Raw genomic sequence first — 12,788 nt, forward strand, 5'->3', positions numbered from 1 at the left:
ATTCCTGCTCTCTACCTGAATATGCCAGAAATGGGAATTCAGGGCTTCTACCAAAGTCAATAGGTGCCATCAGGAGGAAGTTCTGTTCTTAGGCTAATTCATCCCTGCTGTAGTGCCTCCTTTTCCTTTTAGAGGTAGCACAAAATAATGTCTCTGTGGGACCAACAGATGGTATGATGGTTACATTGCTGGCCTCCCATATAGTCAACTGTGGTTCAAGTCCTGGACCCAGCAGCTTAAAATTCATGTCAGGTGCATGTGCCTGTGTGCCAGTCCTGAGAGAAGACTGGAGGAGATGGGATTGTGGTGTGGCCATCCCTCAGGGGGGTGATTTGTCACTTTCTCTCTCTCTGTCTGTCTCTGTCTCTCCAGTGAGTGCACATGACCCATAGCAAAAAAAACTCTCAAAAAAAAACAAAAAACAAGTGCTGAAGACAGTCTTCCAAACCCAGAATCTGCAGTCATAGCCCCACTATATTTTTTCTTCTCCAGGCTGAACAGCCCCAGTTGCCTCCCCTTAAAAACAGCCACCAGGGGAATGAAGTCCCTGAGGGATGCTCACATGGAAGTGGGAGGAAAGGAATAAGGGTTAGTCAGTGAGGACTACGAAATCGGGAAAGAAGCTACACTGCATATAAAAACAGAGGTTGGGAAGACATCTAAGAAGCCATGGACACTGTGGGAAACCAGTTTCCAAACTATGGGTTAAGAATTAATACAATTCGAGGGAACCAGCAGTTAGCGTAATGGCTATGTTGCTGGACTCCCACGTAGTCGACTACGGTTCGTGCCCCAGACCCAGTGGCTTAAACGCCGGGCGCATGTGCGTGCGTGGCCAAGATCCCGAGAGGAGAATGGAGGAGAAGGGATTGCGGCATGACCATCCCCCCTGGGGGGTGATTTCTCACTTTCTGTCTCTATGTCTCTCTCTGTCTTGTTGGCGAGCGCATGCGCCCTATAGCGAAAACCTTTCCAAGAAAAAAAAAAGAATTAATACAATTCGTTTTGGGAACCTGGAAAATAAATGGGAGGGAGAAGAAAGGAGATAAGCCTGCAACTTACCTCTGGGTAGGACCACTCTGGGGAGAAGTCTGTGATGGTGCTGAGAGCAGGAGAGAGCTGGGGGGTAGGGGCAGGGATGCTTGGAGCTTCGTCACTGATGAGTTCTCCCATAAGGTCTGGGAATGATGAGAGACTGAAGGGCTCCAGTTCACTGGCCCCCCCAGGGCCTCCAAACAAGGCCTCCCCTCTTCCTACCCTGCCCGAAGGCTCCAGGGGGGCAGGTGAGGGTGGCGGTGAGGGAGGGGGTGAAGGTACAGATGGGGCAGCCCCCTGGCCCTTGAGCTCCTCCCCGCCATCATCATCCTGGATGAAGAAGCAGTTTCCTCTTCTCCCACCTGCTCCTGACTGTGAAGGGGGACCCCGAGCAGTCGCCTGGGGCTCCAGGGCAGCAGCAGGCTCCAGGGCAGGACAGGGGGTATGGGCGGCTTCTGCCTCGGGGAAGTCTGGGCTTACCCCTTGCCCCCCTCCATATGTCTGCCCCCTCTGGGGGCTGTTGAGAAAACGATCAGGGTCAAAGGCAGGACTGGGAGGAGCAGGTGGGGCAGAGGGCTCAGAGCCCACCACCACAGCCAAGCTCATGGAAGGCCTAGGATCTGCCTGGGGAGTCAAGTGCCTGGTGGGCGTCAAGCCCCCAGTGCGCTGCTCCAGTCCCGTCAGGAGGAAGATAGCAGTGCCTCCTCTTGATGAACCCGCTCGGGAGGTAGGAGGGCTAGGTCGGATTTCTAGGGGTTCTGCAAAGCCTGAGGAGGAGGAGGAGGAAGAGGAAGAAGATGGAGAGGTATGTGCCTTGGGGAGCTCTGGAGGAAGTGGGGCTATCAGTGGAGGAGGCTCAGGGGGATGAGGGTGGGGAACAGACGTCAGGGTTAAAGCTCGGGGCTCCACTTTGGGAGAGATGATGCGGTGTTTTGTGCTGCTGCATTTGTGGGTAAGGCTTCCGGAACCTGGAGTGCAGAGAAATAGGGAGGAGAAAAGGGGTAAGACATCTTTTCCAGCCTTTTCTTCCTGGAAGCCTTTATTATAAAGTACTTCCTGAGACTACCCTTCTGGAAACCAGAGGTGTAATATTGATTGTGGCCACTGGGAGGCATCAGAAATGCTTCCCACGCCCTTTCTTCCCCTAAAAGTAAACAGGACCAGAGAACTGAAGGCTTGGGGGAGAAGCTGAGAGCAATAGGTAAAAACAAAACATAGAAAAAATACAAAAGAACACAACCAAGCCAGTGACAATTAGAAAAAAAAAAAACCTCAGGCTGGGTCTAATTGGTGGGACGGGGAAAGGGGTAGGTGACAGGCATTGCTAAAGGTAGAGGGTGGAGAAGGGCAAAGGAGCCTGGGCCAGTGTGCACCCTCTGTGAAAGCCTCTTCCCTCAGGCCCATCTTTCTGAGACATGCAAAAGACTTGCAAACAAGCATGCAAATCCCATCAAGACAGATATTCCCACCCACCCTACTTGAATAAGAGAAGAGTGGCTAGGTAGGAAGAGTGCTCCCGGGTCAAAAGGTGACTCACCAAGGCCCCCACTGCAGAGACAGGCATGGGTTCGGGGTGCAGGCTTGGTCGGGTGGGTGTCCAAGATCTGCTGCACCAGCTGTTCCACTGAGAACTCCTCTGTCCCATTACCGCAGCTCCACTTGATGCCATGAACTAGAAGAGAGTTGGGGGGAAGTACTGTGGGACCCTCACAAAACAGCCCCAAAAGCACCTTGATGGCTTCTCCAAGGACCTGAAATGATCCAAGGCCTCTTGGACATGTAGCCCACACTGTTCTCTACTCCGTTCTCCATAACATCTTAGAATTCTAGCACTGCTGGGATCAGCAGTTGGTGTAATGGCTACATCACTGGATTCCCACGTAGTCGACTGCAGTTTGAGTCCCGGACCCGGTGGCTTAAACTCATGCTAGGCGCGTGTGCATGCGTGCCCAAGATCCCGAGAGGAGAATGGAGGAGAAGGGATTACGGTATGGCTATCCCCCCTGGGGGGGTGGTTTCTCGCTTTCCATCTCTCTGTCTCTCTCTGTCTCTCTGGCGAGAGCACACACCCTATAGCAAAAAACCCTCTCCAAATAAATAAAGATCCAGCTTGGAGAGACATGATCACTCCACAGACTCGGACACAGAATCCCAGCCCCTTTGGGTGGCCCTCCTACTCCCCTCCCTCCTCTCGGAACTCTGTCCTTGTCATCCTGCCTTACACATAGGCTTCAGCTGTCCCAAAAGCTCCTCCCGGGACCATTTCAGCCACTCTCTACGATCGCTGCTGATGGAACAAAAGATGGGGCTGCAGCCCTTTCCACAATCCTCCAGGGCTGGGACGTTCAGGTAGTGCACAAGGACGATGTCAGGGTTCTGAGAGCACAAAGTACACACACAGGGCCATGGGGTTCTGAGGTCCAGGGCCACAGCTTCCTAGTCCTCACTTTCTTCCTGGGCACCCCTCACCCCCAGCCTCCCTCCCAATCTCTGGCTCTCTCCATCCCCAATCCCCTCTCTCTTCTTCCCAGGCTCCTTTCCCCACTCAAGACCTAGTCGTCCCTCCACTTCATCCCTTCATACCCGATAACCCTCAAAGAGCCAGGAAGAGTCCGGCTCCCTGAGCATTTCCATCCTTACCTGGAGCAGCCAGTAGCAGCGCCGATGGAATGTGGGGACGATGGAAGAGTGAACGTAGCAGCCATAGAGACACTGCCAGGAGACAGGCTGGGGTGGGGGGAGGGCTAGTCTGCTCCCCAACTCTTCCTCTGTTCAGTCCCTTTGCAGGAATCCCAATCTTTCCACCAGTTCCTCTTCAACCCTCTTCCCACCCACATCTATTCCCCATCCCTTTCAAACCCAGGCAGCCCCAAGTCATAAATGAGGGATTGACAGGAGGACCCTAGGGCTGAGACTTTACAACAAGGACCAGATTTGAGATTCAGGACTACGTAGAAACCAGAAGGGAGAGCAAGGATGCATCTGAGATGAGGAGCAATGGACTGGGGAAACAAAGCCTGTGCTTAGGGAATTGTTGCTTGGATCCTCGTGGGAAATGCAAGAGGAGTGAAGGGACTTGGCCTCAGTGTCCTAAGGCCTGGAGAGTTGGGTCATGGAAGGAAATGGGAAGCAGAAAGTGGACTAAGCAATCAGCCAGCTGATCCAAAGTGAGAAGGAAGAGTGACTGGGAGGGTGGTGAGATGGACAATGTCACCAAGCCCTGGCAGGACTAGAGCTTCGCTATGGGTGGAGGGTATGCCAGGGCAGATGTGCTGGATGCCTGACTCTCTTACCTCCATGCCCTGGACCTTCAGCTTCATGTGGTCCTCTCGGGTGGTCTTCCCATCCTTCCGCTTCTTCCAGAGGTAACCATCCTTCCGGTATTTCACCTTCTTGCGGTTATAGAGGATGATGGAGCCATTCTGAGGCCTGGGAATGGAAAGGTTGGTCTCAAGTTCTGTGAACAGAATCCAGGTCCCCTGCCACTCCCTACCTTCTCGAATTTTCTCACCTTGTCTTTGGGGCACAGGATAGCCACTCATCATGCTTCTCAAAGGTGATCAAGTAGGATGCAATCTCCTGTAGAAGAGGAGGTACTCAGATGGGTGTCCCCTCATAGAGCTCAGCCTCTTGGCCATCCCCTTAGTCAGTCTCACTCTTATGGAGCTATGGCAGCTAATGGAGGATGCTTCCAGCAAGGCCCACTGCCCTTCAAAAAATCCCAGGTTCCTTCTGAGCTCAAAGTCTAATCATTCCTTTCCCTCCCTCCCAACTGGGCCCTCTACCTTGGAGCCATTTCCAAGTTCATCATTTATTCTTCATACTGTGTATTATTTTGTCTTCAAATCCCATTTTTGTGCCTCTTCCTGTCTTTTTATTGTATTATTTTAATTCACCAAAATGGGGGGGGGGGTTGGGGTAGAGTGAGAAAGAAAGTCGCCAGGTCTGGGAGTCAAACAGCAATCGGCCATGTGGGAGTCCAATGCCATGATCACCATGCCACTAGCTGGCTTCACTTAATTTTCTTTTTAAGAATTATTATTTATTGGGACCAGCAGTTAGCATAATGGCTATGTCACTGGACTCACATGTAGTCGACCATGGTTCGAGTTCCGGACCCGGTGGCTTAAATTCATGCCGGGCGCATGTGTGTGTGTGCCCAGGATCCTGAGAGGAGAATGAAGGAGAAAGGATTGCGGCGTGGCCATCCCCCCTGGGGGGTGATTTCTTGCTTTCTATCTCTCTGTCTTTCTGGTGAGTGCACACACCCTATAGCAAAAACTTCTCCAAAAAAAGAAAAAAAAATTGAATTATTATTTACTTTAACTTTTATTTATTTATTTTAATTTGACCAGAGAGGGAGAGAGAAAGAGAAACAAAGAGAAAGTGAGAAAGCAAGCCACCAGGTCTGGGACTCAAACCACAGTTGGCCATGTGGCAGTCCAGTGCTCTCAACCACCACGCCACCTGCTGGCCCCTCCCCTTAGTGTTTAATAAAATATTTTCAATGGTTTGACACTGCCAAGAATTCCAGATTCTTGGGACCAGCAGATGCTGTAATGGTTACTTTGCCGGACTCATACATTGTCAATGGCGATTTGAGTCCCAGACCCAGTGGCTAAAATTCATGCCAGGTGTGTGTGCATATATGCCCAAAATCCCAAGAGGAAAATGGAGGAGAAGAGATTGCACCATAGTCATCCCCCCTGGGGGGTGGTTTCTTGCTTTTTGTCTCTCTGTCTCTCTGGTGGGTACATGTACCCTATAGCCAAAAATGTCTCTGCAAAAAAAAAATTCCAGATTCTTTAGGCTGATTCCCAGGGTTATCCGAACAAGGGAGCCAACCATCATTGCTATTATTTATCCCACTGTACCTACCAGTTCTGCCAGATGGATCCACTGATCCCTCTCTGAATGTGCCCTGAGCAGCCACTTCCTGCAAGTCAGTGCCCTGTGAGGCGGAAGTGCCATATGCACTTCTCTTTGTGTCTGGACAGCCTATCCATCCTATAAGTCGAACCTCTTCCCAGACGTGCCATGAAGCCCTACTGATCACCTTGGCCCTTCCAGGAGGCTCTGTAGCACTTAATGGCAATCACACATGGGTATCTCCTTTGCACTGCTACAGCTCTTCTAATATCAAATAAATAATTATGGACCATTCCCTACATACAAGGCACTAAGTGCGCAGAATACAGAAGGTGTGTAACACAAGGACTGTGCCCTCCGGAAGGAGCCAGTATCAATGATGGTTAAACGCAGGGGCTCTGAAGCAAGTTAGATAAATGACACGAGGTAAATCAGATTCCTCATCCACAACATGGGGTAAGACACTGCTTGCTCTCTAATGTCCTCAGAGAATTAAACAACACAGGGCCAGTGCTTAGCATGGTGTTCAGTATGTAAGAAATACTTTATAGACAGTAGCTATTGCTTTTACCTTGGGGGGAATGCCAAGAAATGGGCTCCAACAAGATCCATCTCATTAAGTGTCTCCCATGAGCCCCAAAGAGTACTAGGAGCTTTGAGGGACACAAAAATACCCCCACTTGCCCTCCTCCAGCCCCCTCAGCCTTGCCAGGCCTTAATCCCCCAGGCTCCCTAGAAAACCTCATTTGTATTCCACCGTAGCCGCTCTGGAGGCAGCAGCGGGCAGCGAGGAAGACATTCCAGCAGCTTCTTGGGGAGAAAGATCTTCAGGTGGTGGCTGTTCTCTAGAGGGAATTAGAAGGCAGGGCTTAGCATGTTGCCCTTGGCATCCCTGTGACAAACAGCCCGAGGAAAGGGCTGAAGGCAATCCAGAGCACTGGGAAGGCTGAAACCATGACACAAGAGCAGGGGATCCAAGGACTAGAGGGCCACCACAGCTTGGGGAGGACAAAAGGCTGCGCCCAACTGGGAGCCTGGTTGTGAACTCACCAGCAACCTCGGTGGTGTCCTTTGTATTCATGGTGAGGGCTCCAGGGGGCAAGGTCACCCCCGGCCTGAGGGGCCGGGGGGAGGGGGAGTCTGTGCTGGGAAGGGAGAGAACAAGGTCATGGTAGCAGCCCCTACATTAATCCAGGGTGATGAGCATGAGGTGGGGGAAGGGCTTCAGAATTGGGTCAGGGTATCTCTGAAAGAGGAGGAAGAGAGAAGGGGCTGGACTATGATGTGACAGTACAGCCAGAGAATGAAAGTGAGGAACCCAAGGGTGGTGCCAGGAACCAACATGAGTGGGGAGACGCCACAGGACTGAGTGATCAGGAAGAACAGGGTGGGGCGGGGGAGGGGAGAGGCTGCCAGGGCTGGGCCCTCAGAAGTCCTGAAGCTTGGGCTCTGGCAGTATCTGGAACTCTGGAGGGGGTCAGGTCCTGGGGGCTGGGACTCAGGGCATTCAGTCAGTGGAGGTTGTTTGGCAAGAAAGCCTGAATGTTGAGAGGAAGACCTGGGTCTGGTTGAAGAGCTAGGCCTTAGACACACCCTGAGCTCCTGCTCTATTTGATTTTTTCCAAGGGGAAAGACAGATCTGATAACTGATCTTAACCTGCTCTCTCCATATTGGTCAGGACCTGGTATATTCTAGGCTAGACACTCGGGACCCAGTTTGCCACCATCAGGACAACCGGTCCTCCACCCTGAGACTAACATCCCCCTCCACCTACCACTCCCTGCACCCGTCTCCCCAGCCGCCTCTGCCTCTCCTGGCCTTCAGGCCTACCCTTCCCCATCTACCGCTCTGTTCCAGGGGGAACAGATGGGAGCTGGAGGAGGCTCTCGGCGCAGGCTCTGCCAGGTGTCCGGGGATGGAAGGGGGAGGAGGCCGTCTGAGCGCGGCTGTGTGCAGTGAAGCTGGGGTTGGGGTAAGGACTCCACCCCAGGGCGCAGGTGCGCAGTCCCGGAGCGGGTCCTGGGCTGTGGGCCCGGGCGGGTGGTGCCGGACTCAGAAGCCCGGCACTGAGGGAGGCCCCCCCGGGTGGGGCGGTGGTCCCCGGAAAACCTCCGAGGTGGGAGGGTCTTGCCCGCACACGGGGATGGTCAGAAGCTGCGGGGCCGAGTCCTTGGACGCATGGCGGGTGAGGGACAGGGCGGGTGCCCGGTGTGGGGGTCCCCGGGACACTCCTCGGGCACGCTTTGGTCTGCCGTGGGGCCCTGCGCGGAGCGGCGCCCCCTGGCGCGGGGGAGGAGGACGGAAGCGGGGAGGTAGGGGTGAACGGCAAGGAGGGACGGTGGTCCCCGTCGCGGCGCTCCACGTCGGACCGAATGGAGCTGCGCCCCCTGGCGCGGGGGCGGAGAGGCGGGCGAGAGGCCCTGGCTCTTACCTCCCGGGGTCCCGCGCGGCCATTCTACCCCACACCGACCCCCCCCAGCGCCGGCTGACAGCGGCGTCCGACGTCACTGCGCACGGGGCGGGGCCTCCCAATTAAGGGGATGGGGGTCGGGAAGGGAACCTGGGGTCAGCATGTGTGAGGTTCTGGGTGGGGCGCTGGGCGGTTGGACTCGGTTTCCAGGGCCCTGAGCCAGGCGGAGGGGTAGACTGCTGGGGAGCCCCTAAAGGGGCAACGGCGTCGGGACTTAGGATTCCGGGGTCCGGGAGGCGGAAGCTCTGCCGACTGACGCGCTGCCGGTCCAGGAGAGTGGGGCGGAGGCGGCTGTTCGGTGCTGGAACCCAGGGACTGGCGAGGAACGCTGGCCGGAGGGCGGGGACGTGGGGGGACCTATCGCTTCCCGCCAGACTTCTTGAATTTGGGGACCCAGCCCGACTTCACTGGAGCTGGGTCCTGGACAAAGTGAAAGGCGCCCCCCCACCCCCCGTTGGCCTCTGCATCTCAGCCTCGCGGAGAGAAAGACCACTGGCTCCACTTGCTTGCTTTTTATTAACAGAACGGGGAAGAACACCGGCCGCGGGCGGGGCCTACAGGAAAACGACCTGGAGAGTCCCTGGGAGCGCGGTGGGTTGAGCCTTAGGAAGCTGTTAGCGCCTCACTAGGAGGAAGGGCTAGGCTAGGCAGTTGGAGAGGCTGAGGAAGGGGAAATGCCTTGATGTCAACCATGGGGCGATTCTAGTGATGGCACTGGGCTAACATCTCGCCTCTGCCTCCGGTGGTTCCTCCTCACTCCTCTGGCTCGAACTCCACCCAATGGGGAGTGGAGAGGGGGTTCCTGCTAGTGGCGACAGTGCTGTAGGAGGCCTGAGGGCCCACCCACCTGGAGGAGCAAGTCTCCTGCCCGCCCAGAGGGCTCCAGGGAGACCAGAGCAGCTGCAAAGATGAGAGAAATTAAACAAAAAAAAAAAAAGGGGGGGGGGAGGAGGACAGGGGAGTAGCTCTCCTTTCCAGATTTTCTAGCTCCCCAGTCCAGATACCCCCAAGTCTCTGGCTCTTACCTACTGTTTTTGTTCCCCTCAATTCCAACCTACTACTAGGCTTCCACCATCTGGTGGTGCAAGACCAGGGACCCACATCACCCTCCACCACCCCACGAAGTTCTTCAGTCATACCTGGGCCCTGCCAGGAGTGAGAGAGTGGCCTTCTTCCAGGTCAGGGGGTACAGTGGTGTTGGAAAACCTATACCCCTCTTCGTCAACCCCCAGGGGCTCAGATGCAGCCCCAGAGCTGCCCCACTGGGCTTTCTTCAGTCTGTGGAGATTTTAGGCTTAGGAGAGAGGGGTCTGGAGGCCAGACTTCCTGTCTCTCCATTCTTCCTCTTTCTGTTCTAAAATACTTCATGCTGGGACCCAAGGGTATTGTCATTTGACCTTTAATTCTCCGCTCCCAATTTTCTGCTCCTCTCAGACTGAAGTATTTTCAATTCAGGCACCTAGAGGTGACCCCTAGCTCCCCACTGTCCTCCAGTTTTAGCTTGCTTTCCTGTCTTCAGTGACCTAGTTTCCATTTCTTCTAGTTCATGTGGCTCATCATCCATCTGTAAGTTTCCTCCTTTCCACATTACAGAAATTCTCTTTTGATCATAGCAACCATAGTTCCCTCCCAAGCACTCTCCAATTCCCTCAAAGCTCTCAACCCTTTCCTGAACTTAAACATCCTGCCTTGAAACACTGCTTTGCTCCCACGGCCCAGCTGTCTCCCCTCCTTACTCATTGATGGTTCTCTGGCGCCTCCTTAGGTCCTCCAGGTGATAAGCAACAGCCCTTACTCGGGCTGGGATGCTTCCAGGTCCCAGTTGCATTCTCTCCAAGTGTGGCTTCCTTCTCTTTCTTCTGCAAAGCATCTCAGGGGGTGTGAGTCCCTCAGGAGGGTATAGGCCAAGCTGGGAGCAACCAGTGGCTCTCTATGCCAGAGAGGGAGGAAAGAAGCTAGCAGGCAGAACTGGGTCTTCCAGGGGAGACTAGACTGAAGTGGGAGTTAGAGGTCTTAGGATATGGAAAACATGATGATTGATTAATTGAAAGGGGGGTTTAGTCAGTGGACTGATTGGGGAGCACCTGAGGGAAAGGATAATATGGAATACTAAGGATAGGACAATAGTGGGTACAATTTTAACAGAGATGTGTTGAAGGGCAGAGAGTCTGTCATACCAGCATGGGTGGAATGTACTGTTCTTCCATCCAGGTGGGGCTGTGAAGCACAAAAAGGGGGCTAAGTGTCAATGGGACACCCCTATACCCCATCCATATAGCTTCTGTAATGACCTCTTCTAGCTACCTGTCTGGCATCAGGAGCTACAATGTCCTCATCAATGGACAATTATCCCCAACTAAGATTTATTACTATAAGGATTTATGGTAGTTAAAAATTGTACAGTTTCACTTTACCACCTTGTTAGTCTCCATTTTCTTCTTCTCGACTCACCTGGGCCTTTGACTAAGGTTTTCCCAGAAGACATCTCCATAACGCTGGGGCATCAGTCTGATGCTCTGGGAAGGCAAGCGAGGAGGTGGAGATCGGCTGACCACCCTGGAACATCTGAGGTGAGGACAAGGTAGGCTCAGGTTCGTTCAGCTCTTCTTTTACAGCATCTACTCACCCCAAAGATACATGAGCCCATCTTTCCATGAGACCATTCCTCTGCCCAGGTTCCCTCAGACCATGTCCTCTCTTATGCTTAACCATTTTAGCTGAGGAAGGTGCTGAAGCCTATTTTAAAGGAAACTTGAGCTGGTGTGAGTGTAGAGATTGGCTATTGTGGGGACCAGTAGTTGGTGTAATGACTATGTCGCTGGACTCTCATGTAGTCGACCACAGTTCGAGTCCTGGACCGGTGGCTTAAACTCACATTGGGCACGTGTGTGTGTGTGTGTGTGTGTGTGTGTGCTCAAGATCCTGAGAGGAGAATGGAGGAGAAGGGATTGTGGAGTGGCCATCTTCCTTGGGTGGTTTCTTGCTTTCTGTCTTTCTTTCTGTCTCTCTCTGTCTTTCTGGCAAGTGCCCATGCCCTCTAGCAAAAACCTCTCCAAAAAAAAAAAAAAGAGATTGGTTATTGTTTAAGTCTCAGATCTCAACGAATTTCAAGCTTCTACACCTCACTGCCACAGAACATAATATTTAGCAAGCAGAATTGTTAATGTGGGAAGTCCTAGCTACTCAGGTGATATGATAGTTCTTTTAGATCAATGCAATAATTTAGAAGGGAGAACCTCTGATTATCTCTACTATGTCTCCCTTATTTCGGAAGGACTAATATCCTTGTGGATAAGGAGAATTATGCAGAGCTGACAATAGTACTCCTTACTTCCAAGGCCCCCAGACTAAATGATGACTGCCTTCCTGATCACTAAGAAGTGGAGTGTCCTAGGGCTTGAGTCTGGGGCCCTTTATCTTTGTCCTATCTCTTATCTCTTCCTTTTTTTTTTTTTTTAAGTTTTTGCCAGAGGGCATGTGAACTCAACAGAGAGAGAGAGAGAGAGAGAAAGTGAGAAAGCACTCACCATGGGCCATGGTCACTCTGCAGTCCTTTTCTGTTTCTCCCATCTTCTGGGATTTGGGGCATGCCCATACACATTCCTAGTATTTTTCTCAAGCTACTGGGTCTAGGACTCATCCTAGCCATGTGGGATCCAATCCCTTAACCACCAGGCCACAAGTTAACTCTTCTTTTTAGTTTTTTTTTTTGTTTGTTTGTTTATTTAAGGTTTTTAGGGCATATGCACTCACCAGAGAGAGAGAGACAGATAGGGAGAGTCAAAGTGATAAATCATCCAATGGCGGACAGCCACACTGCAATCCCTTCTTTATTCTCCTCTTAGGATTTTGGGCATGCACGCACATGCATCTGGTATGATTTTCAAGCCACTGGGTCCAGGACTTGAACTATGATAGGCCTTGTGGGAGTCTAGGCTTTAATCACCATGCTACCTGCTGGCCCCAGGCTAACCCTTCTATCTCTCCTTAAGTGATATCTCTCACTCCATATATGATTTTATATATGCTGATGGGGTCAGCCAGTGGCAGTATGGTAGTTAAAGCAGCTAGATCCCACATGGCCAAGTGTGCAGCTGAGTCTAGGACTCAGCATCTTTTTTTTTTTTTAATTTTATTTACTCATTCATTTATTTTAATTTGACCAGAGAGAAATGGAGAGAGAGAGAGAGAGAGAGAGAGAGAGAAAGTGAGAAAGTAAGCTGCCAGGTTCAGGACTCAAACCATGGTCAGCCATGTGGGAGTGTCCAGCACCTTAACCACCACACCACCTGCTGGTCCCCAGGACCCAGCATCTTGAGAAATATACCAGGTGTACCCAAAATCCTAAAGGGAGGGAGAAATCGGGGAGAAGGGATTGTGGCATGATCATCTCCCATGGAAGGTACTTGTTAC

The 12,788-nt window shown here is 52.5% G+C and overlaps 2 protein-coding genes across 9 annotated transcripts in view; both read right to left on the reverse strand.

Annotated features, from left to right (window-relative positions):
• The window catches only part of CAMTA2 (calmodulin binding transcription activator 2), a 20,043-nt gene extending 11,694 nt beyond the window's left edge, over nucleotides 1-8,349 (reverse strand). The window contains exons 1-9 of one of the 6 annotated variants that reach the window (XM_014589090.1): nucleotides 8,337-8,349; nucleotides 6,955-7,049; nucleotides 6,646-6,749; nucleotides 4,547-4,614; nucleotides 4,329-4,464; nucleotides 3,676-3,762; nucleotides 3,258-3,411; nucleotides 2,573-2,707; nucleotides 1,063-2,003 (exon numbers count right to left, since the gene is read on the reverse strand). In XM_014589090.1, coding sequence (XP_014444576.1) covers nucleotides 1,063-2,003; nucleotides 2,573-2,707; nucleotides 3,258-3,411; nucleotides 3,676-3,762; nucleotides 4,329-4,464; nucleotides 4,547-4,614; nucleotides 6,646-6,749; nucleotides 6,955-6,985 — 1,656 coding nt within the window. In that variant the 5' untranslated portion in view covers nucleotides 6,986-7,049; nucleotides 8,337-8,349. Of the gene's footprint in view, nucleotides 1-1,062; nucleotides 2,004-2,572; nucleotides 2,708-3,257; nucleotides 3,412-3,675; nucleotides 3,763-4,328; nucleotides 4,465-4,546; nucleotides 4,615-6,645; nucleotides 6,750-6,954; nucleotides 7,752-8,336 lie in introns of those variants that run through there. The other 5 variants (XM_006151869.3, XM_014589091.2, XM_006151870.3 and 2 more) reach the window with 5 other exon arrangements.
• Nucleotides 8,350-8,872: 523 nt separating this feature from the next.
• The window catches only part of INCA1 (inhibitor of CDK, cyclin A1 interacting protein 1), a 9,544-nt gene continuing 5,628 nt past the window's right edge, over nucleotides 8,873-12,788 (reverse strand). For all 3 annotated transcript variants that reach the window (XM_027773193.1, XM_014589092.1, XM_006151875.2), the window contains exons 3-7: nucleotides 10,827-10,940; nucleotides 10,553-10,592; nucleotides 10,112-10,305; nucleotides 9,515-9,653; nucleotides 8,873-9,275 (exon numbers count right to left, since the gene is read on the reverse strand). In XM_027773193.1, coding sequence (XP_027628994.1) covers nucleotides 9,129-9,275; nucleotides 9,515-9,653; nucleotides 10,112-10,305; nucleotides 10,553-10,592; nucleotides 10,827-10,940 — 634 coding nt within the window. In that variant the 3' untranslated portion in view covers nucleotides 8,873-9,128. The remainder of the gene's footprint in view (nucleotides 9,276-9,514; nucleotides 9,654-10,111; nucleotides 10,306-10,552; nucleotides 10,593-10,826; nucleotides 10,941-12,788) is intronic.

The sequence above is a fragment of the Tupaia chinensis genome, unplaced genomic scaffold, assembly GCF_000334495.1.
Source record: "Tupaia chinensis unplaced genomic scaffold, TupChi_1.0 Scaffold000330_1, whole genome shotgun sequence".
Lineage (NCBI taxonomy): Eukaryota > Metazoa > Chordata > Mammalia > Scandentia > Tupaiidae > Tupaia > Tupaia belangeri.